General features: G+C 37.2%; 1 protein-coding gene across 1 annotated transcript; it reads right to left on the bottom strand.

Annotated features, from left to right (window-relative positions):
• Positions 1-1,175: 1,175 nt before the first annotated feature.
• LOC139711161 (sodium-coupled monocarboxylate transporter 2-like) lies at positions 1,176-24,589 on the bottom strand. The gene is made up of 15 exons (XM_071623080.1): positions 24,242-24,589; positions 23,053-23,118; positions 19,865-19,916; positions 12,188-12,255; positions 11,103-11,257; positions 9,337-9,477; positions 7,810-7,939; positions 7,121-7,209; positions 5,719-5,831; positions 5,229-5,296; positions 4,535-4,621; positions 3,718-3,923; positions 2,795-2,895; positions 1,771-1,901; positions 1,176-1,340 (listed from the first exon to the last, which is right to left on the bottom strand). Exons 1-15 carry the CDS (start codon positions 24,587-24,589, stop codon positions 1,176-1,178), a joined length of 1,920 nt encoding a protein of 639 aa, XP_071479181.1.
• Between the last annotated feature and the right edge of the window lie 1,982 nt (positions 24,590-26,571).

A 26,571-nucleotide genomic window follows, 5' to 3' on the forward strand; every position in this document is an offset into this window, starting at 1 on the left:
AACAGCCCCTTCCAACACCAGGCATATTTTCTTTCAGACTTGAAATTCAGAGATCTCGTGCACCCCACCTTTCTTTATTTACAAATTGTATCTATTTATTTCCATTCAAATAATTCAAATACATCAATCTAAACTGAGATTACTATATCATAAAGTGAAAAAATAGTTTGGACACAGCAAAAATATTTCCTTCCTTTGGGCTATCTTTTTTCTCCATACAGAAGAAGCGGAAATTAAAGAACACATACACACACACACACACACACACACACATACACACACACACACACACACACACACATGCGGTGTAATGATGTACAACACACAAATATACACACAGAGCAATCAAATTCATAAAACACCTAAAACATTCACAGTCACTCACATACCTGTACCACATAAACATCCATGTATACACACGTATAATAAAAATAATGGGCTTTAGAACCCCTGCAAGCTGATTGGTCAATCATCATGCATTGACTTTTACTGATCCATAGTGAGCCATAATACTATGCGTCTGGCCAAATCCGAACGCATGGCTCAAGCCTGGTACAGAGGTTTAGGTGTACCGGACGCATGACGGGGGAAAAAGGTTGATATTCATGAATTTACCGGCCATTTTATAAAACGAATGATGCACAGGCCTATTTTGTGGATGTGGGTGAGAACTGGATGCTCTCGTTAAACTTTGGAAACAGTCTAAAACCCACTGGCTATACTGTGTAAACAGTTCCAAAGTTATACTCGCGCATCCAATATCTCAGCGATCCACTCTGTCCTGTTAACTATTGTATTTTATTGTACACACACGCATATAGATCAAAAATTAAGAAATAATGTACTTGGTTGCATTGTAAGTGACAATCTGGCAGTCCTAAATTGTAGTCACATATATAGTAATTGATGAATTAATTCTTTAGTGAAATGAAAATGAAAATGTTTATTAAAATCGATATTGGCACACAATAACAACAATGCGAATACCTATAAAATAAGAAACAAGTATAATTAACAATAGTCAGACACTGACTAAGCATGCTTAACAAAGGCTATATATGGAATTATGCGTTGAACAATCTGGCAACGACGAAACCCACTTTAACTTTGAAAAGGACACATTTGCCAACGGTAATGGTTAGGAAGTTCGGAAGGTTTTGGTCAGTGTTTTTACATCACACCGAAGTTCCATTCTCGTCAGTGCTGTTTGTTACAAGCAAATTCCTTTGAGATTCCTGCCCCTCCTCCTTGTTTAGATGCGTGTTCTCTTCTTCTTCCTCCAAACATTCCTTCTTCACCTGCATCTTCTCGGGCTTCATCAACTCATAGTCCGGGTCCTTCTGCAACAACAGCAACAATATCGATAAGAATGTTACAGAAACACTCATCTCTTGCAATAGCAGCATTGACAACACATTTTAATCATTTTTGACAATTTGACTATATCATAATCATTATGTTATTGCAACTGATTGATAATTCAATTATCAATCAGTTGCAATGAATAAAAAAATAAATAACAAGAAAAAACGCAACAGTCCAAAGTTCAATTTTCCCATTACCATCCAGTAAACAGAGACACCAATGCATAAGCAGAACAGATTGTAATAATTGCTAAAACGTCAATCCACAAAATACATGTGAAAATGAATGACAAAATGACGAAAACATAATTGTATTAGTCAAGTCATTAGTTTGAATAAAGATCATTTTTCTGTACGTACATAACGTTTTTGTTATACTACACTGAGTCATGGAACAGTGCCTCACCTGTTCTCCTAAATATTCCTCTCCAACACGACATCGCAGTATTTTCTTTAGTTTCTCAGGTAGACAGCAGTACATCTTGTCGACAATGGGACAAATCAGACGAGGGTCAAGCTTTTTCGGATCTTGGCGACCTATTATAGGACAGGTAAAATATCATTTTTGTAATAGCTTCACAGTACATGCACGAAGGAATGCACTTAAAGTCGCATTTAAAAAAAAAAAATCACTTGTGCTTTCTCAAGTCTGCCAAACTCAAACCTAATTTGATCAAATTAAGCTAAACAAATTCACAAGAAGACAACCCCTGAAATACTAATATATTCACTGATGATTTTCATTTATAATATTGTTTTTTTAACTGCTCTGTCAATGACATAATTAATAAACTTGTACTTGTACTGGCTGTTGTACATCACAGAGTCTTATTTCAAAGACAATTTGTCAATTTCTCTTTTTTTATTATAAGTACCATGATTGACGAACATGAACTAACAGCACCATAATATCCTGGTTTTATGATTTCATACGTATCATACTTCCGAAAAGAAGACTTATATCTTCAATTTGTCTCCCTCTACAACTGAAATTTGTAAGATCGCAACTGCTGATCTGTAATCTAATAAACATGCATGTCGGAAAAAAAGGAACCACGTACGGGACTTGAACCTGTCATCTACAGCTATTAAACAGGACAGCGGCACTACCATCAGGCTATCCCTGGTTGCCGGCAGTGACATGATGAACTTGCGAACAAATGCGCAAGCTCCAAAATTCCGACATTGTTACGTTAAGTAGTCCAAGGTGGACAAGGCATTTTTGAATTAACAAACATGTCGGAAAAAACAGGAACCACGAAACTCGAACATGTCATCTACTGTAGTAGATGACGGGTTCGAGTCAGGTGGTTACAGTCTAACATCGCCTCGGTGATCCATGTGATTTTAGATTGTACCACCGCCCTCGCAGTCGATGGCAATATTACTTAATAACGAATAACCATGTGCTTCCGAGTCACTTGGCTTACCTGTGAGCAGACTAACTACATTAGAGACCACCAACGTCATTAGACATGACGTCACACCCCACCAGGTATACGAAAGCCTATAAAAATATTCCACCAACGGTCTGGACGAAAATTTAAATGAGAGAAGAAAGATAGAAAGTGCAGTGAGTTGGAAGGGAAGACATACACGATGATCAAGGAGGGAGGGTGTGACGCACAGAAACAAATACATTATAATAGATATTCATGCAGGAGAATTATACAATAAAGACTAAAAAACATTATACCTCTTGCAAACATAGACGTGACGTGTGCCGAGAAGTTATCGGCCTATCATGGGGGAGTAATACAACACTAAGCTGTACTATCTCCCCCGTGATAGGCTGATAACTTCTCGGCACACGTCAGCACGGAATACGGCCACAGAAAACGAATAATTCGCGTGAAGAAGAACAAGAGAATGACTTAAAAATTTGCTCCTTTCGAGCAGGCCTGATGGGATTTTTGTAGTCGTGCATCGGTCTTTATGCCTTCTTTCACGTTACAGCAGGAGGTACGCATCGCTCAAGAAAACACGTGAATCAACAGTAACCAATGCATGACTGGCGTCATTAAGGAGGAAAATTAAAAATAGGAAATAAAGATGAAATATGTCACGTATATCTGCGTGCTTTATAGTAGAACTCGATATCTAAGAGACATTCATGCTTTCTCGAATTTTAATCTCTACCATCAAAGCGAACTTGAGTCTTGTTGACAGACTATCAAAAGGATTATTGATTTGATATGGCTGTATCCTTCCCAGCACGTACGGAATGACATCTACGGGTTAAACGTCATGTTAAACACGGAACGAATCTTCGTGTGTGATAATGATAATATATAAACCCATTGTTCCACGTAGTACAATTGTTTTGTTAGACGTGTTAGAACTGCATTCTTACACATCATCATCAGTAGTTGATAACTCTTCCGTGATGAAAGCTGGCATAACTGTGACGTCATCTGTGATGCTGTAAAGCGTAGTATTTTCTACGGTACAGTTGAGGATGGTGAGCGGGGGCCTGTACGGTGGATTCGGGTGGAATTGAGCCCCGAGGCCCAACCAGAACGAGTAAACCAGGCCAAGCAAAGTACCGGTCAGAGCACCCTATTTGGAAAAAAAAAGTACCTTTATCAAAGTAAAAGGCAGAATCAGGTCTGAAAGGAAAAAGTTTCCAGTGAAATCAGACGAATGAACTGCTAGATGTTTCAACAAAATCAGATATGACTATTTCTTTTTTAGGTTATGCAGTTTTTAATTCGCTCATTTATTATTTTTTCACTGGATACACGCAAAAGTGGAACCGACATAGAATTCCAGTGGCATTGTACTCTATGCCGTAAACGTATGATTCTTCATTTCACTGCTATCATATCATATAGATTTTAACTCGAATGGAAAAGAGCGCTTCATCAATATGAAATTTAGCAGACCGATTTCAACCCCCATTTATTTCAAAAGTCGAATGAGACATTATGAATGAAATCTTATGCGATAGATGAAGACGCTTTAAAGAAATTCGTCGAGTTTCATTTTTTTTAAAAAAGATTTCAATCATAGATGATTATGATAAAAACACTTATCAACTTATTTCTTAAGCGATGCCTACACGTCAAGAAACTGAATAGAATGTTGCTCATTTCACAATGATTTTCAGTACGTAGATCAAAATCAGGATATGACAACTGCATGTAGTCACGGAACAAAATTAAATTTACCTTAGAGTTGACCCAGGGAAAGAAGATGCCGGAGCTAAACATACCCAGAATAGGACCTCCGAACATGCCGAAAATATTCATTGCAGTCTGTTGAATCGAACACACATCCACGATATACCAGCGTGATTAACATATTTTTTTTTTTTCAAATTTCATTCGATTGGTTAGAACTGAAATGGTCAACTGAAAAATGTGAAGCTGGAATCTGATGGACACAGAAAGACATTTCAAACACTGTGGGTAACGTAGACTGGGACAAAAGATTCTACTTAATTGAGTTGACATTGATTGTATAATCAATAAAGATTACTGTACAACACATATCGTATTATATTTGGACAATTTTAGTGGTAACATTAAAACCATGGTGATATGCAAGGAGTACATTTGGGGAAACGAAAGATTTAGTTTACTTGATTCGACGACATCATTTGCAGCTGATGATTTCCAATATTTTCAAAAGTGATAATCACAAATAGCTGCGATAATCAAGGTATAGTCGTAATGAAATTGTAAAAAATCATTCAGTCGTGATAATTATAGTCAAGGAAATCAGAGGTGATGCTAACAAATTTGAGATGGCAACATTATCAGTAGTCATTAATCGTAAAAGTATCGTTAGAGCATGACGAAACAAAAAGACATTGTCACTATATCATGCAATCATTTTAAATTCACGCCTAAGACCCATTACCTGTAGAATGCTTCCCAGTTTTGAAGCAACTATAGCCGATGCTAGTGTCAGAAGCCCAAAGAAAAGAGCTGTGTGTGAAAAAAAAAAACAGTCGAGAAAATCATTATCATCATTAATTCTATGGCAAAGTCTCATAGTCTTGTCTGCCACGGCAGCGAAAAATCAACTTAGTGTCTGGGAGCATGAGGCCTCCCCACCCGAGCGCATCAGCCGGCTGTTATGTGTTTGAACACATACAATTAATGTAAAGAAGAGTATTATAATTGTACATTCATCATTAGATATTAGTCTCAAACATAAACTGTTGATACTTATACCGTCTACATAATACTAGTAAATTGGCCACTAACCTGTAATTCATGGTGAAAAAACGAGTTAATCTAAGGGATCGTGGAATACTCAAAGAAAATACAAAAATCGTTGTCTACAATAGCCAATCAAAGCCAATAGAGATGTGATATTAAAGCGTTGTTTGTTTGTTTCTATTTACCGAGTCCCTTGGTTACCCTTGTGTAGCGACCTTCAGACATGTTCGGCCAGATCTTCTTGACGATATCCTCTCCCGCTACGGCAGCCAGGGCGTTTAGCCCGGATGATATCGTGCTGGGGATCGTAGAAATCAGTGCAACGTTAGATCATTGAACAACAATTTAAGATTGGGTACAGCACATTGTCAAACTTTGCACCAATGACACACCAAGGTTGTGTTTTGCTTCCTGATGGGGTGTGTGTAGGATGTGTGTGGTGGGATACGTGTGTGTGTGCGTGTGTGTGTGTGTGTGTTAAGACAAGATTTCCAAAGCATGTTTTGAACACTGATTTCATTGGGGTCATCCCACGAGCTCGACACCCACGAACTCGTCACCCACGAGCTCGTCACCCACGAGCTCGACACCCACAAGTCATACAGCCCACAAGCTCAACATTGCAAACAGGTCCACGAGTCATACAGCCCACGAGCTCAACATTGCAAACAGGTCCACGAGTCATACAGCCCACGAGCTCAACATTGCAAACAGGTCCACAAGTCATACAGCCCACGAGCTCAACATTGCAAACAGGTCAACGAGTCATACAGCCCACGAGCTTAACATTGCAAACAGGTCCACGAGTCATACAGCCCACGAGCTCAACATTGCAAACAGGTCAACGAGTCATACAGCCCACGAGCTCAACATTGCAAACAGGTCCTACAGTCCACAGGCGTGACATCGGAAAAACGGTCCGTGAGTCATACAGCCCACGAGCTCAACATTGCAATTAGGTCCTATACAGTCCACAGGCGTGACATCGGAAAAACGGTCCGTGAGTTGTACAGCCCATAAGCTTTATATTTGCCTATATATAGCCTAGTGCCGAACTGGTGGACCGTGATAGCTCGTGGGCCTATTTCACTCGATGGACCTTCTTCATTTGGTATCAAGCTCGTTGGCTGTACCTTTGGCTGTATGATTTGTGGACTGTCAACTTGTAGGCTGTATACCCGTGTACTTGGTTGTGTGACTTGTGGGCTGTATATGACTCATGGGTGTCGAGCTTAACTCGTGACATTCACCCTTCACATTCTTTAGAAATGATTTTTGTATCATGTTTCCAATACACTCAAGTAGAGGCTAATAATCTATGTCATGATTATATGTTGAATGAAATCAAAACAGTGAAGATTACGGGAAAATATGAACACACAGGAGAGAACTACACCTCGGCGCCTATGACATTTTGGGTCTATGAACTGATGAAATACGGTGAATAAGAGACGTTTGCAAGTTAGATATACATACACCGCCCCTGCATATTCGTTCGACACAAGGCTGTGTAATTTGCACTTCAATGTTTACCTCATCCTGTATAAAATAATTTGACTCTGCTAAGGAACCAGAAACCTATCTTACCTGAGGGCCGCGCTAAACACCGCTGATGTTAGGAGGCCTGGCAGACCTGGCATTGTACCGAACAGGTCCATGATGAAATATGGCATCATCTAGACCAACAGAAGGTAAGGAAGCAGAATGACATAATAATTCCAAAAGGCATTTGTTCTGAAAATACAATAAAGGATATATATTTCTCTCATGTTTCTAATATTGAGATTGATATGGGTCAATCAACGGAGTACAGAAGTAGGGCCTAAATAGAAAACAACGAAAACGAAAAACACTGAGATGAAAATAGATCCATGCTCTATATCCGAGGAAATATGACAAAAGTATTGTGTTTGTAATGCTTGGTATCTTAAAGTAATTGTTCGTCATCATTTCTTGATTCAATGTATATGATAAGGATGCATTGGCCATTACTAGTCATCACTTCACATTGTATCGTAAAGCACAATGTCACATGGAACGCTATATGCTATTGCACGTGATCAATGAATGACACGTTTACACATAATTACTATCAAATGCCTTGGTCGTTTTGCCCCTGTTATAAAGACATATCGAAAAGTTGCTTCTTCGTAAATCATCGGGCAATCAATATAATCACATGCAGAGTATAATGATTGCGGGTTTAACCTAGCTTGAATTCACCATAACCTTTCTTGAAAAAAAAAATCATAGATAGGCCTAGAATAAAACATCACCTGGTCATAGCTGTCGATAAGGCCGATCTGTTTCGGATCGCAACCGACGTAGTTGGCGTACATCACTATTCCAACAATGCAAGGGGAGATCTGCACCGCAGCCATGCCGAAAATAGCAATAAATATGGCGCTGTGCGGGAAAGCAAACAGAAAAAACCCCCAAATAAACAAACAATCCATGAAGTCATATATTGACTTTTTGGGGGGATATTGCGTGCACATTTCATATCAGAGATGATGTTCCACGAACCTCCTCGAAACAATGCCATTATTTTTGTAAACACTATATCAATTCCAATTCCGTGTTCAAGCTTTGAAGACAAAAAATGGGAAAATTGACAACACAGTAGGCCTACATTCGAGAGCGCTAATGAATGCAAAATACACCTCTTGATAATTGCACCTATCTTCACATTAAAGCGAAATTGCAATATTTACCTGCTTAGAACATATTAGTTCTATCATCTATGGTATTCCAGCAAATTATTTGTGTCCACTTTTTTTTTTGTTCAATGCCCTATGCTGTTGTCATAATGACTTCACATTGTTTACACATAAACCGAAAAACGGTCTTCTTCTAATGTCGCCGAATAGTAGCCGACCATTAGCCAATCTATCTGCGAGCAGTCACCGATTTATCCCATTTTTCTGCTGCTGTAAGTGGTCACACAACGTTTGCAAGACCCTGCAGGAAAGAACACAATCTCCCACAGTGTGAGAAACACAGTGTGAACACAGTGTGAAGACAATAATGATGAACACAGTGTGAAATCTCTTCACATTGTGAAATTCGAGCGTTTTAACAGTGTGAACACATTGTAAATCACCAATTCACAGTGTGACACAGAACATTACCATGTGAACACTCTGTGAAAACCAAACCACAGTGTGAAATCATCTCCACACTGTAGAATTCGAGCGTGTTCACATAGTCGACTATGTGACCACACTGTGAACACATTGTGGGACACTGTGTTCTTTCCAGTAGGGGACTCACGGCAACCGGTCGACAAATAGTTTGAAAACGGTTGTCAACTGATGTGACCGATCAGAAACTAGTGGGTAATCAAAATTCTGGAGAATTTCTTGGTTTTGACCGCTGATTGATCGCCTGTGGTAGCCAACCATTTTTGGCCGCTGGATGTCGGTGACCAGTCTCTGTGTATGTGTGCCTGTGGCCTATAGTAAACATAATTTTACATGGGCTAAATATTTTGACAGACGTTCAGTTTCCATGCATATGATTAGAACACGAGATATTCCTAAGCAATCTTTAGCATACACCATTATCAACGATGCAATGCTTTCAAATAAATTTCTATCATCATAAATCATTCTTTCAGAACCTAAGGTCTATAGCAAAGAAATCCTCAGTACATACAGATTTTACAATAACCATGATTTTTTTTTTTTACTATCATGGTTATAATCTTCATCTTCATTGTCATTGTCATCAACATCATAATCACAGTATTGCGATCATAAGACACTTTATAGATATTTATCATTTTCCAATGTTTCACTCACATCTTTGCCGTTGCCAGGGAGCCACAGGTCAGGTACCTCTGGACCTGCGCCTGATTACAACCAAACGTGCTCAGCCAGTTGGTGGCCCCACCAATTATGATCCCCCAGATGGTGTGACGTAGTGTGACGTCAGTACTCCATCTGTGTCAAAAGGTCAACAAGTGACTGGTATAGGGACATGAATGAATGTGCCTTTAATCCAACTTTATGTTCTTTCGTGTGTGTGTGTGTGTGTGTTTGTATGTGTGTGTGTTTGTGTTTGATGCCGAACACCTTCTCAAGCACTAAAAATACGCCATAAAAAATAATATCAATATCTAAGGGGTTATCATCAAAACAGTGACCTGGATGGCAAGATCTGCAATTTCGATGTTATACACTATCATGTGCATGAATGCTTTATATAACACAGGTCGAGACGTATTGGGGCACAAATCAGAAATATCCAGCTCTATGTTACCTAGGTTTCTCTAAACTTTAATTTCACTTTAACCTTGACAATAGTTCAAACCATGCGGTTACAGTGTTTGATATTGGGAAAGTTGATTGAAATACACGTAAGCTAAATTATGAAACTTTGAGGCGAATATCTCCTTGCTGGCCCATGACACATTTATATACCTTGCTATATATCTGTAACTATAGGTTGTAGAGAGTCCTGATTGATTAACATTAAATGAGGGTCCCACATCGTACAAGCTGTGCTTTTTTAGTGGGACCCTCCATTTCCATCCCCATCCTTATTTGATTTGTACTATGCATTTGTATATGTTTTAGAGAAATACAATTATATTTTCTTTATTTTGTTACTCATTATCACATGTATTTTGTTAAAACACGTTTTTGAAAACATCACAAATGTATCCTGCTTGTACATTGTTTATAATTTTTACTGTTTATTTGATGGAAATGAAAATAGATTTGAACTTTGAACATATTTGATTTGACTTTGATATGAGTGTCTGCTGGGGTTTGTCTGTACTCTGTGCTGTTGTATTAATACCTTTTCTCTGTTGGAACAGAAACTAGTGAAAGTACACAGAATTGTAATGACGGCAAACCATGAGAGCTTGACCAGAACTTGATAGTTGTTGTTCATTTATTACTTAAAGGAAACCAAACCCCAAGAGAAATGTGGATTAAGTGAAAGCAGTAACATTAGTAGAGTTCATCAGTGAACGTTTGAGGAAAAGCGGACAATTGATGCAAAAGTTATGAATTTTAGAAGTTTTGATGATGGAACCACTGGATAAGGAGACTACCTGAGTTTATGACATCATGTGTGGACAACAATATAAAGAACATATAAAGACAATTCAGCATGCTGTCACTTTTCTAGAGTAATGAAAGAGCACTTGACTTACCGCTTTCACAAAGCAGGGGAATAATTACTACCCTTAACATTGATCACTATCAAGTTGATGGATTGTGTAATTTTGTGAAAATGATTTTTTTTTTGTGGAATTCTCTTTATATATTTTCTTTACATTGTTGTCCACAAATGACGTCACGAACTCTAGTAGTCTCCTTATCCAGTGATTACCACACCAAAACTTTAAAAATGAATAACTTTTGCATAGAATGTCCGATTTTCCTCAAACTTTTACTGATTTGATCTACTGATGTTGCTGCTTTCACTCAATCCATATTGATCTTTAGGTTTTGGTTTACACGTGAAACTACAGACTGAGCTGTTCCTCAAGATGAAAGTTTGAAGCCTGGAAGGATAATAGAAACCCTGCACCCGTGAACCGAAGTATACTCACACCCAGACGTTCATTCGTTCGTGTTCCTTTGCAATTTGCCACGCCTTTTCGATCCCTCCGATATTGATCGATCCCTGGATGATGGCCGCGAGGAAGCCTATCATCATAAGTGATATTTGGAAGGTGTCGGTCCATAGTACTGCCTTCATGCCGCCCTATATGGAGTATATAAGCCATGACATGATGTTGTTTGGGTGATACGTCTTTCAAAATGTAATGTAATGTAATGTAATGAAATGCCTATGTCTCCCAATTTTCACAACGAATACAAATTCTCACCACCTGTCATCATGATTGTCATCATGATATTGCTTTTCTAAGGAATGATATCACATTCTCTTGCAGAATAGGGATGATACATAGCTACAGGAACTAAGCTTTATGTCAACATAAGATGACGCTCATTATGTTACTACCAAAACTCCTCAGGTATAGCTATATCTACACTTCAGTAGCCAATCCTGTGCTTGCCATGGGAAGTTGTTATGGAAATGAATGGGTTGTGGTGGATGGGGAGGGCGTTTCTCCACTATCTATTCACCTGCAAGGAACGTGAACGGAACCCGACATGTAATGATTACTTCATATACGTTATTGGTATAACAATAACATCATCATCATCAACAACAACAACAACAACAACAACAACAACAACAAGAAGATTTTTTTCGAGTGATCCAAATCTTTCAAGTTCGCTTTTCAATAGATCACTCTTTCTTCAGCTTTTCCATGGTCATATTTATTTCTATTACAATTACAAAAAAATTACTTGTTTTTTTCTTTTGTTGCATAAATCTCCGTATACATAACTATATTTCATTATCATCCTTTACGTGTAGGCGAACTTCTTTCAAATTGCTTATGGCATATCATAGATTGATGCATACATAATATCCACTGACATTTGTTGCAAAAAAAAAAGTATTTACATGTTTTCTTGGAGATGGAAAAAAATAAATGATATTGTTAAACGATATGAATTGACAAAATGTATACTTTGTATTACGTGTGTTCTTTTGTTTGAGAGAATTCAAGTACCAAGGAAACATATTGCGAGGTTTTAAAATGATTATGACAGACCTTACCACTGTTGTATATAGCGTACAGACGATACCAATTGCAAAAACGGAACCCCACAGGTGAAGGCCGGTCACTGTCAATCAAATTGTGAACCAAGAAGTACATCACATATGCATAAATATTCTCTTGCAAGTTCAGCTCACCCTGGAGCGGATGTAACACAACAAAAAGCTAAAATGGGAGATATACATGTTAAAGGGAAAGAGAGGTAGATGATCACTTGTTGCTGAGAAAGAGTATAAAGGAGCAAAACGCGACTATCACATTTTTTCCTCATCAGTATGACAGCACAACGTTTTGCCGGTTAATATTATTTCGAAGTTTCGTTATTCCGAAGGTTCGTTATTTCAAAAGTTCGTTATTCCGAAAATGAAATGAACTTCATTTTTTTTTTATAGTGACAAATACTGAGTGGTATCTAATAAGGATAATGTATCAGGCAGTGAACAATTGAATGAAAAAAACACACACACACGGGCACAGACATGTATATAAACAAATTAAAAAAAATTCGCATATGGTGCATATACTAGTACTTAGTAACGAATTGAATGCAGTCGTAATCAGTATACATGATATGGAAAAACAGTATTTCCTCCTCCTCCTCCTCCTCCTCCTCCTCCATGTGCCATCGTTCACCCCTGTACTATACTGCATCATCAGGATGAGCCATGCATGACTTAGAAATATTCATTAAGAAAGCCACCAAATAATATCACAAATGCGTTATACTGATCATCATCATGATCATGCCCTTTGAAAGGATTCTGCGACCTCCCGCGGTCATGATAGATCAGGCACTTCCCTTACAACAACTACTCGACACGAACGATGACCACCCCCCCCCCCCCCCAATTGCCAGGCTTCGCCACATTTTATTCAATTTGCAGAATTGTGAAAAATTACTTCCTTTTTTTTTTCATTTTCGGATTGACAAAATTAATATTCTTACTTTTTCGGATCAAGGAACCTCATTTCATTTTTGGATTAGCGAATCTTCGGAATAGCGAACCTCTGGCATTTATTCTGCCGTTATTATTCACATTGCGGAATAACGAACTTTTTTTTTCCGTAATCGGATTAACAAATTTAATTTTAGATTAACGAACCATTAGAATACTAAAGGAAACTTCGAAATGACGTCACAAACATTTGGATTAAGAATCTTTATTTATTCCGGATTAGCGAACCTTCGGAATAAGGAACCTTCGGAATAAATTCACAAATTGTTGGATTTAGAGGCCTTTTTCATTCTGGGATTAACGAACCTCTATAGGTAAAGGGAATTTTGTGTTTCGGAATATCGAACTTTATTTCATTTTCGGATTGACGAACCTTCGAAATAACGTACATCATCCCTTTTTGCCAACACTTACCCTGAAAGTTTCTGAAGAGGAGACTATTATTATGGGTAGATAAATGCACAAAGTGCACATTACTCGGTTACTTGCTCCACTGTTGATATTCGATCTGTATCAGATCAAAATCAGAATGCTTACTTATTAACTACTGTGGCATACCTCATGTTTTTTTTAAAGCTTCGTATTAAACTATAGTTCCGTTACTGTTTCGTAGTTAAGATGATTGTTAATCGCTGTATCATATATATATATATATATATATATATATATATATATATATATATATTATACAAATATACATGGCCTTGAGAGTTTCTTGTTAAAACTATGGGCAGAGGTGACTCCAAACTAGTACTATTCACTGAGGGGCGCAGCCCCGAAGTGAATAGTACTAGTTTGGAGTCACCGAAAACTCAAAACTCAAAACTGGATGAAGCAGCTGTCACCAAACTTAGTCCAAGGATGATGTATGATGGAGCACTTAGTTGAGCAGATTTTAGTGACATTGGCAAGAGGTCAAAGGTCAAAAGGTCAAGGTCAATGCTGAAAATGTTGCTATTTCCCCCATATCCATGCAATGCCCGAAGGTATTTTCTTGAAACTTAGTGTAGACATGCACTACTGCATAAAGATTCTCCAGAGAGAGTTTCATGTCATAAGGTCAAAGGTCAAAAGGTCAAAGGTTAGGTTAAAATGTTACAATTTCACTTTTCTCGCGAATGGTTCAATGTATCTTCATGGAACTTGGTGCGTACGCATGTACTGACTGGCAGGGATTATCTAGGGAATTTAGGAGTCATGGGTCAATAGTAAGGGGTCAAAGGTCAAGGTTAACTCTTCAAAATGTTACTATTTCCCTCATTTACTAGTATAATGCAATGCTTGCATTATTATTGTTAAAACTTTATTTACATGTATTACCTAATGGAGATTCTCTTGGAAATTTCCTGCCAGAAGGTCAAAGGTCAAAGGTTAAGGGTCAAGGCCAGGTTTAAATGCAAAAAAAAAAGAATCTATTTTATACTGTAATTACACTCTTTCTTCATACCTTGAAAATTACTAAATGCATAAACTTATAAAAGGGTCAGTCAGAAGTCAAGTAAAAATCCTCAATTCCCCAAATACATGTACCTGCACTCTTAGACAATCACAGCAAACCTAGTTCAAGGAAATTGAACAGTCAAGATATTTCTGACAAACCTGTCATTTCGATGCTTTACCAGTTACATTGATGTGAAACTGTCATCACACATTGTGAACACATTGCACTATACACCTATTGGGCGAATCATGCATTATGGCGGAGGCATCAGTCGCCATAGCGACATTTTTAGTTATTTGTTTTTGTGTGTGTGAGATAATGAGAAGAATCATACGATTGTAAGAGGAATTCAAAGTTTATTTGATGAAAATTGGTTTTGAGATATTCAAAACAAAGCAATCCTAATAAAAGGTGGGACCCATCTTTTATTAGCATCACTTTGCTTTACTTTGTTTTTGGATATTATCAGTCATTTAAAAAACCGACTTTCTTCAAATAAACTTTGAATTCCTCTTACATCTGCATGCGCTGTAATATTTGTCATAAGTGACTTTGTAATAATTTCTCAAAAATAAAAAAAACTGAATCTGCATCTCAACCGAAACTATATACCATCCCTTTAATGTCTATTACTCTAGCTTATGCTCTTTCCACATTGTTAGCTCCGCCTATATTCTTCCCCCTTTTAACACAATCCCAATCTGTGGATGCAATCTCCTCGACGAGTTGAATCTTTAATTTCCGGCTGAAATCATGCCCATTGAGGGAGACTGGTTATTAATAGGAAAAACCAATTTAGCTGAAAATGCACTTTTTTTTTCTGTCTCAATAGAGACTTTGTGAGTGTTTGTCTTCAACACGACTTTCGACCTCGATAATAAGACATGTTAAGCCCATCACTGTTATCTCGTGGCGGCTTGCAACCCTCGAAAGTGTGACCCTTATTTGTCGCAGTTTGCACCTCACGTTCAAGGTTTGATCTATCAACATCACAAGTTAAATGCTACTTCAAGTTGGCAATAGAATCAGGATAAATGAGCGGTCATGCCCGGGTAAACTCATAAACTCATAAAATACATATATCTATTTGTACGGATGTAATAACCCACCTCTTCCCTCCCTTTACTTAATTGCAGCCCCTTGTTGTATCGTTGTGTTGCCCTAGTTATTGTAGGCTTGTAGACAAATATTCCTGATTAGTACTCGCTGCAGTACAGTGACATTAATTTAGGCATATTTAAGTCGCCCTGTGGACCCCATGTGCTTTCTACAGAGCACACTCCTGACGATCACACGCTAAGTACAATTTTCGTATCCATTAGACATTGTTAAAGCTAATCCATACATTTCTCTCAACCTTTCTTATTTCACATTGTTTTATGTACCAATGTCTTTTTTATATATGAAGAGAATATCCAGAGAGTTTATGCAACAAATTTATATATCCCTTCCTTCTCTCCGTCTATAGTGATAAAGGTGATATCTCACGGTATAATTTACACAAATATTTATTAGGAGCGGCGCTTGGGTGAGAACAAATCAAGACATTCAGTGCAAATGAAAGCAAAAATGCGCCAATAATCAAGTGGAGGGAACAGTATTTAATAATGATAATTTACACTATGAATGTCGAAAACTCGTATGAAAATCCACACACTTCCTGTGATAAAACAGTCGGAAGCGTCAAAGGCAGGTTGCCTTAATGTAACTCTAAAATGACAGTAGATGGACAGAGCGACGAATTATGACACGAACGAGTGAGTAGAAAGTAAATACGAGTTGTTGTGAAGATGATGATAACCTCCATAGAATGAAAAGACGGTTGAAGGCAAGCAAGCTTTTGGATTAGGCAAGCACAGCAGCAGCTGAGGGAATTGGAGATTAAGCATATTGTTTTCACGTCACTTCACTCAAATCAGTTAGCAAAATTTGGATAATGAATCAAAAAGAAAATTCTCCGAAGTTTGAAAAGGTGTGGGGCAAGTAGAACCATTGAACGGCTCGAATGTTCACTACAATTATGAACTGTACGAATTGGGAGGTTGAGGAGACCGTGTTTACGGAATACGTCCCACAATGGCCTTGTAATATTCTTGCTATCAAACGTTTAATACGTACACCATGTACACTGTCCTTTCCTTATGCCAACATTGGCAATTATACAGAAAGACCTCGTAAAATGCTCAATATACAGTGACAATTATACGTGATATGTAATAGGGTCCTATATGGAATATGTACAATGTTTTATTGCAGTTGCACATCAGGTGAACTGCAAGTACAATATACCTTTGATGCGGATGGCGGGTACTTGGCTGTTTGAGTTTGTTTGATCGCGATCAAAGCTAATACATGTATACACTTCCCAATAGATTTCAATAAAATCAGAGCAGGATGTGTGTCACCGGTCAAAGAATTTAAACACGTGGTTTCTGGTGCTATGTACATAGGCCTGTACATAATACACCTGCATCAGTGGGTGTGTAAAATGAAGTGCGCATAAAAATATGCATGAACGCAAGGGAGAATTTTTATTATCTGTGAACGGCTACAATAAACTGTCCGCTTGCGGTTGTTTGTACGAGACTAGAAAAGTGGGTTTATTGTACCAAAGCATTAAAGAATTAGACATAAGTTTACAACCCATTACGCACGAAATTCATGATGGCAATAAAATATTTAAATCATCGCGAAAGGATTATTATGACAAAATGTGGAAAGAATCGTGCTTCATTTTGAATTTCAAGCTACACTTACCTTGCCCAATAAGATAGATTGTAATAGAATAGGTTGGACCTGATAGTGCGGTGAATGATATTTTACTTGGCCTTATAGGCATCGTGTCTCATATGCACAAGGAAAGAAACCACACCACGCATAATTCACATGTACAACCCATTTGGGTGATGTGTCGTTATTCCGGAAGTTCATTTATTGGAAAATGAAATGAGGTTCGTTATTCCAAACGTTCGTTATTCCGAAACACACTACTAATTCCCTAAACAATTGCAAATCGGAACACTCATGCTGTATGTTTTGTTTAATTATTTTCAGCGTATTAGTGACCTCTTATTACATTTGTTTCTACGTCATCTCATGCACGTCTCATCCAATTTCCAAACATTCGAGTTGTCAATTAGGTGGCCTTTCTAGGATACTGCTGTTGTTGAACTTAACATCTATACCACAAGCTTGCATTCTTTTCAAAACATTGTCGACGTTATCAATATTCGACTTGCTAGGATAAATTCACCAATCCATAAGAAGTCCTTATATTGTTTGAATTGTTTTGTGCTGTGATGCATGATCTCGGTAAAAAGGTGGTGTTGCTATGAAATTATATCGGTAATGTCTTCGGGAAAACCGGAATTTACGTCCTATTGGTAATTCAGGAAGAGGAATAACTCCAGAGAAGATTGAACTTTAAAGGGGAAATCCAGTCCAAAAATGAATTAGTCTGATAAAAAAGAGTAAACTCTTATGAATTCGACAGAAAAAAAATTGACTGAAATCGGATGAAAAATGAGGAAGTTATGAAATTTTGAAGTTTTGCTTATTTCTGATAAACCGTTCTTGTATAGTGGATATGAATATGCAAATGAGTGAGCTGACCATGTCATACCCTTACATTTTTCCATTGATCGTGTACAAAAAATGACGAAAATTCAATGTTCCTGTCACTAACCTAAAACATGATGTTATTCAGAATAGTGATCAGTTAGATATATCAGGATTTGAGCCTTGGGCATAATTGCGTTTGAATGAAAAACTGGACATTCCAAAATTTTATGTATAAACTATATGTCAAGTTGTGAGGGTATGACATGCTCACTTTGTCAGTTGCACATTCATATTGACCGTTCAAGAACTGTATCCTGAAAAATTAGTGAAACTTCAAAATGTCATAACTTCCTTATTTTTCACCCGATTTCGATCAAAATTTTACCATCAAACTCTTAATATTTCGCTCTTTCTTATTAGACTAGCTTATATTTGGACTGGATTTCTCCTTTAAGAAGCCGTTGCCTCCATGCTGTGTGTTTCCATCATGATTTCACATTGGCATCAAACCTGCAATATTGACTTTCATGTTTTTTCTGTATTTTTTAACGTTTTTGACAACCTCTGAGCTACATGATGGAAGGTTCGATCATATTTAACACGAGTTCATTGAACTATCATTTGTGTTAGAATCATTAATTGTTTTTTTTTTATGTAGGACTGTTAGCAGAGGTTAGCCCTCTATCTAGGTTAGCCCTCTATCTAGGTAAACCGTCCTGTTTCGGCGGTGAACCTAACCACTAAAGTAGGTTGTTCTTTGTGAAAAGGACGTGGATATACACAAAGACACTTACAATTTGGAATTGAAGTTGTGAACCCGTGTTTGTTATTGATTGAGGTGGTAACATTCCCGATTACCGCTGGGGGTGGAAAAGGGAACAAACTGTCAGTTGAGCTTTCAAAACTAATATGTCTTATTGTTTTTCATTCGTCAGAACAGATGTTGCAGTGTTTGTTGTCAGCTTGACTTTGGTAGGGCGAAATACAGCATCAACACAACAACCCTTGCAGAACCCAACGGTTAATTTTCCTTGTCTTGGTTTTAATAGTTTGCTTTCTTTCATTAGATGTGTGTGTGTGTGTGTGTGTGTGTGTGTGTGTGTGTGTGTGTGTGTTTCTTTTTTTTTTCTCTTGCCTCATCTGACTAGATTTTACCCTCAATGGGTTGTATCCTAGTCTAATGTCTCACCAATTTTACCATAATTTGTATTTGTGTGTGTGTGTGTGTATGTGTGTTGGGGGGGGGGGGGGTGTTCATTATTCCGAAAGTGTCTTCATCCGAGCACAAACACACACTAACTCCGTCTCCCTTGATGATCGTTTATCCGAGAATGAAATATGATTTTTTAATCAAAACATCATTTTGTGGCATGATTCCTAAGGTTCGTCATTCCGAAGGTTCCTCAATCCGAAAATGAAAAAAAAAAAGTCACTGAAGATAACAAAGATAAGTCATTATATTTAACAAACTCAACTCTGCGCTTCTATAATCTTTGATATTCACTATAAAGTACTCAGTATAGACAGAGAGGTAGGGAGCCAGACTGACCATTTTTACACGGAACATCAGTGTTGATTGCTAATCATTGTGAATTAAACAGGCAGCTATTTACTTGGAATCGTACAAAATACCTCATTATGAAAGTGAAATTTGGGTCTCTTTTAATACTTTGAAGGCACCTAGAAAGGAAAAGACATATAACCCGTTACATCCTTACCTGCGCTAAGTGCCAGAGACGGTGCGTATAAAACAATTCCCAGATAAATCATCTGAAAAGGGGATAAAAAACGTTAATCAGAACAATCTAATGACTTAACCAGTCAGTCACTCGAGTCGAGAGCTATATGGAAACGGATAGAAGAGGGCACCCAAAGGATATCAACCAGGGCCATCGGAATCATTTAAAAGAAATATTATTACAAAATAAAAGGCTTAATTGCATAGCGCTTCCAAGGCGAAGGTTGAACTGTCCGTTGCGCATAATATCAATTAAGGGAATATCACTCTATGTAGTAGGCCTACACATTACATTATATAATACTACATTACATTACATTACATTACTTTACATTACATTACATTACATTACATTACATTACATTACATTACATTACATTACATTACATTACATTACATTACTTTACATTACAAGTCATTACACATGACGAAATTGTCAGGCACAACCAAAGTCTCAATATCGAGTAAAATTGCACTTTCTTTTTGAGGAGTTCGTGGAGTGGGGAATGTTTATCTGACTTATTCTTTCGAGCTCATGTTAGATGTGAAATGATAATCGTGGCACTCCTCCCCACTCGAAAGATTAAAGGACAAGTCCATCTTTAAAGACATGTAAATTGAGTGAATGCAGCAATATAACTGACACATCAGTGAGGGTTTGAGGAAAATTGGACAACCCGTTCAAAAGTTATGAATTTTTGAAGTTTCTGCTCAGTCACTGCTTGTGATGTCACATGTGTACAACGACACAAAGAAAACATAAAGAAAATTCAACATATTTTCATTTTTCTCGCATGATAAAAGAACGCTTGACTTGCCTCTTTCAGAAGGAAGAGGGAATAATATTACCCTTAACATACGTCAGCGACAAGTCGAGGAAATGTGCACCTTTTTTCGAAAAATAAAAATTTGCGAAATTCTCTTTATATTTTCCTTATGTCGTTGTATACGCATGTGACATCATACACTGTAGTAGTCTTCTCATCCAGCAGTGACTGCGCAGACATTTTAAAATTTCATAACTTGTGAACGCATTGTCTGACTTTCCCCCAACTTTCACTGATGTGTTCTACTAATATTGCTGTATTCACTCATTCCACATGTATATGAAGGTGAACTTGTCCTTTAATGGAGGTGATGTGCATGTTTTGAAATAGCACCCCAACAACCTCCCCACTCGAAAGATTAAAGAGGTGTGCATGATTTGAAATAGCACCCTAACAAATCTGGGGGGAAAAAGTGTGCTGCTCGTCATTTAGAATAGAATATGCTGACTTGTGTGTTTGTTGATTTTAACCGGGCGGAGGATGTGGTATAACCTATTTAGCAAAAAGAGCGAGGTTAAACAGGGATCAATTGATTTGTGGTGTGTTTGAACGTGCATAATATCATCCAGCTTAAGAAAACCATGACAGTCAATCGCATAATACAAACGTGTACATTTGCAACCAGATTAAGAATTTCATTATCACTATCATTATCATTCTCAGTACTTATTTGTCGCATTTATACAATCCATCTAATTATTTATTTTTGTATTTTTGTATTTCCATTTTTGTATTATTTTGGACTAACTATTAATTTTCCGGTAAACTGTTTGTGCGCTTAAAAACTTCCATGTATTATATCATCATTATTATTATCACCCACTGAGACTGGTTTGAAGGGAAGTTAACCAAATTCCACATATACAATATGGAATGACCGAAGGCAGCACTCAGAACACATCAATGAAGGTTTGAAGAAATTCGGACAATTGATTCAAAAGCTATGAATCTTTTCACTTTCGATGACGTCATTGCTGATGGAATGTGTACTTTTTATAATGTATAAATGTATGTATGTTCACTTTTTCGAAAGTGACGTCATGAACTGCAATACTACCTGCAATGACGGGACCGAAACTTATATTTCATATCTTTTTATTCGATTGTTTGATTTTCATCAAACTTTCACTGATGTGTTGTACTTATATATTTGCATTTATATTTTGGGTCTGGAAATTCCCTTTAAAGGCTTTTTGCACCATCTACATGTAGGGAATGATGAAGAGGTTACAACTTCATAAATGAAGTAGAGAGTTACCGCCTTTACGATTGTTAGGGGCTAAATCTTATTTATTTATTTATTCATTTATTTATCTATTTATCTATATGGAATCTCTATTGAGAGTGGCTTGATCAGCATGAAATGTACATACTAGTAATATGTATTTATTTATGTCGATGTATTATTTATGCTTATTCACAGCATAAGATAGACAAACATAATAAACAGTCAAAATAACAAAAGTTAGACGAACATCAAACATTCAAAATGAAATAAAATAAAATAAAACAAAATCAAATTAAATTAAATTAAATGAATTAAATAAAATGATACAATCATACAAATTGAAACCATAACTAACTGCCGGTATTCCTCAGGGCAATTCTTCAGGGTAATTCCTCAGTGTAATTTGTTAAAATTTATTAAACATGAATAAAAAAAAAATCGCTAAAAATAATCCTGACAATTTGAAAGAGAGACATATTCTTCAATTAAGAACGTAATAGATCGCTATAAAATTAGGTGAACATAAATATTATGCAGACATCTGGAAGTACAACAAAGCAAATGAAGTGAACGTAGAAACATTTAGAAAAAAAAAAGAAGAAATGGTTTGATATTCACGTCATGCATAGCGACTGCCGCGCATCAATGTAGCACGAGAGACGAAGAATCTCACATAATCGGGAGACAATTACCATCTCGCAATGACATAATCATCTTCAATGACAGCATTTTAAGTCATATTCATAGCATAACAAGAAACGGGTGACATTTTAAAGATTTTCTTCCGACCTTTCACCCCATGGGGTGCATTTACAACGCTGTAGGCCTTTATGCGCCGAGTTCAAACACAATGTCATTTGCATACTGTCTTGTAACCTCAAGGGCACGGAGAAAATGATACATCAAACAACATAATTTTACCATTAAGCTCATCTCTGTGCCTTTACATCGAATCTCTGAATCAAAACATTCAATCGGAATCATTGTTAGGCAATAGAGGTATAGACAAATGTCTCATAGAATTCTTCGAACTATCTGCGAAGAAAAAGACTTTCATGTATCTAATCCTGCATTTTGTTGCCATTCATACGGGACAGTAGGAACAGTTCTTACCATATTGAAGCAGAATATCCCAGTCCCAAGGTAACGAATCACTTTGTTGAATCTTCTTTCCAAATACTGAAAACATGGTCACAGAAGGACGGATATTAGTTCTCGAAAAAGAGCTGAAAAACTACGAAATTCGGTGAGTATAATGTCGCATTTTATTGTATGTTTGTCTAAATTATAATATCATTAAAGTGGACTGATCACGTGAGGTTCTGCCGATCTAATCCGATATGGACAGCATACCAAAAGTGCACGAATAGCTCTTGACGCATTTTGGTTTCCTATCACTTTCGGAATGACGTGAAAACAAATAAAAAACATTAAGTAAAACAAAGTATCAAAGGATAACATCGAATGACTGTACTTGTGCTCCCTTGCGCCAGAAATTTCAGGAACAATCTAGCATATTGGCTAACTTATGACTTTTTGCGGACATCAGTCATGGTGGTGGTATCAGCATTATTATCATTATCATGATCATTATTGCTATCATAATCTTATCTTGAACAAGCAGGCGAGATCAGAAAAGTAACGCACTGTCAAATATCATTAATATTTTGTCAGAGCCCAAAACTGGCACATCATATCAGTAGTTATTAATCAACATTATTATTTGATAAATTCACATGACATCGATCTACAATAGGAAGCCTTTGTCATATCCTTGCCCATTGTGGCAAATCCCAATAAATGCAAACTTTATAGGGCCTACATTATATTTTGATATTTATATAATTTCGAAAGACGGTTTGAATCCCGAAGCTGATTACCGATGTTCATGGATGGGGTAGTAACATAAAGCCTATTACAAGAGTTAACTTGCTCATGCATAGACGACATCGGACCCTTCTCTATAAGAAAACCAAAATGCTAAAAATTACACTATAGAAACTCAGATTAACTTTTGCAAGGAAACTCAGTTATCACTAGTGTTGGCGCTGTGGTAAAGTGGATAAGACCCCCGACTCCCGATCGGAGGACCCGAATTCGAATCCCGCCCAGTACTTTATACGTATACTTCTTTGGACAAGATATTTTTACCCACTTTGTCCCTCTCGACACAGGTGTGTAAATGTGTATGGCAACGCTAGGGTGATAATAATGGCATGGCCCTCTGGGAAAGCAGTGGCAACACTGAAGAGGCTACCCTAGGTAAATAAGACATTATTCATCTCATTATTACTATCGTTACCTCATTAGCGCTGGTCACCCCAAGACTGTAGAAAATGGGTAGGAATAAGGTCATGGCGGCGAAAGCGGCGATGCCAGTCGAGAGCGAGTACCAGACGAAGATGAACCCGTTGACGTACGTCTCCGCTGGGGTGCCCAGCGAGGTGATAGCCGAGACGAACGTGGCCACCAGAGACATTGCCACGGGCACCGGGTTCATGTTGCGGTCGGCCATGAGGAATTCTTCGGTTGTTCGTTGCCGTCCGCCGCTGCACGCCTGATAGAAACCGATGGCCAGCGACAGGGCCAGCATGCTGGCGACGACCACGTAGTCAGCAGCGCCGAAGGACTTTTTCTCGATGTCGTCCATCATGTTTTCGATTGCTTCGCTGTGTCATGAAGTGTGAGACAGGCGGCATGGGGCAATCTTTTTTGTGCATGTTGAGGGGGGGGGGGGGATGGAGAACAGGTGTGGCCCCTGTTGGAGCTGGTATTTCTCTCCGCTCTAACATCTTTTCAAAATCATCTACTTAAAAACGTTCTCACCAAAGTCGGGGATATCAAATTCGTCGAATTTCATTACGAGTTTTATTTGCTTCTTCATTCATTAATTCATTCAGTCCTAATTTATCCCTTTATTTATTCGTTTATCTATTCTTTACATATATATATATATATATATATATATATATATATATATTTTTTTTTTTTTTTTTTTTTTTTTGTCTAAGGTCTACTTGTTTGCTCGGTATGCATTTATCAATTTATTTTCTGTAATGATCTTTCACTTACCCGGTATTCATGTATCTATACAACTCTCAAATTTACTTCATGACGTACTGTGTCCTAATAGGTTCTAACATTAGTAGTTTTGTTTCATTTCATTTCCAACACATATAGAATTACAGCTTTTGATTACCCATATACAAATGATACAACAATGTAATGAAAAACGAATTGAACAATAATACAATAAAATTGTGTATTTTCAAGACAAGACTAGTACAGTTTACACGTAGTTCAGCCTTTCGTCTAGCGATTTCTAGTGGCGTTGAATGAAGAGTGAATTTGTTGGACATGTGTGTGTATAGCCCCTTATATACGACATGAATAATTGACATACCTGTATGTCTGCGAAAATGAGTCATATACGAATTCAACAGTTTTCAGATGTTCAATGATTTATTGGCATACAGTGTACATGCAACCAAATTTTGAAGAAAAAGAAATCATAAACGTTATTCCAACCATCAAACTTTCCGATTGTGTTACGCTACGCTGCATGCCTAACTTTTATTGAGGTGATGTATTTGTCAAACAGTTTTATAGCTATCAACAAAGCAGATGCATTAATAAATACAATTTAGTATATTCATCATAAAATGAATATGTATAAATAAATAATTTGATGCAATTATGTGAGTCTGTGGGTGCGCGTTTGTATGTGTATACTGCCATGATTAAAGGAACTGTTTCGACTTTTCTCCCCTTTTCGAAGACCTACAGTGTACAACCCAATTAAGGTGGGTGTGTGTATTTCAGTTCTAGTGTAGGACCTGCCAAATATATGTTGTAATGGACAAATGCCTTTATATTATTGTCTCTCCTCATATATTCTAGTTTTTTAATAGTTTATCTACCTTGTTTTATCTATTTAACACGACGCACCGTATTCTAATGCCTCTTTTATTTACTGCAAATTTGAATCTTGAGCTACATGTGAGTGAAAATGTCACTAGCTACTTTCTTTCTCGAGTCCAGAAAGATTTTTTTTTGTTTTTTTGTCATAGCAACTAAATTTTGCCATGAAAGAATTTGTAATTGAATGATCTGCAGGGTGCATATATATAGTGTGTAACCTGAATGACCACATCCCGCAAATAGCCAAGTTGAATTAAAAGGGGAAAATCAAAAGGAATGGTATGAAAGCTTCAATATCGATTGGTAAAGAAAGATATGACATCACTATTGTTGATATCAGGTAATATGCGTATATACGGCAATGACTGGTGTAAAAGCCATGATTACAACAAGGATTATATGACAATAACAATATTACTGATATTTAGTGGTTACTCTGGATTTGAATACGTGAAGCTTGGTGATAAATTTCTACAAACCATCTGTAAAAGATCGCAACGACCATCTGACGACACTGCGGCTCTCACAAACGTTTGAACTTAATTATTCAAGTTTGTACTTATCGTAAGTCATTGTGGAAAGATAGAAAAAACAGATTATGACTTGCGAAAATACTGTTATTTTTTTTTTTTGCACGCAAATTCTCAATCTATGTCAAATCATCGCGAATTGTTATAGCTCGTCAAAAAATGTCGCTAATAACGGCGAGCA

The sequence above is a fragment of the Diadema antillarum genome, unplaced genomic scaffold, assembly GCF_040938485.1.
Source record: "Diadema antillarum isolate AM-2024a unplaced genomic scaffold, OU_Dant_1.0 scf00000040, whole genome shotgun sequence".
Lineage (NCBI taxonomy): Eukaryota > Metazoa > Echinodermata > Echinoidea > Diadematoida > Diadematidae > Diadema > Diadema antillarum.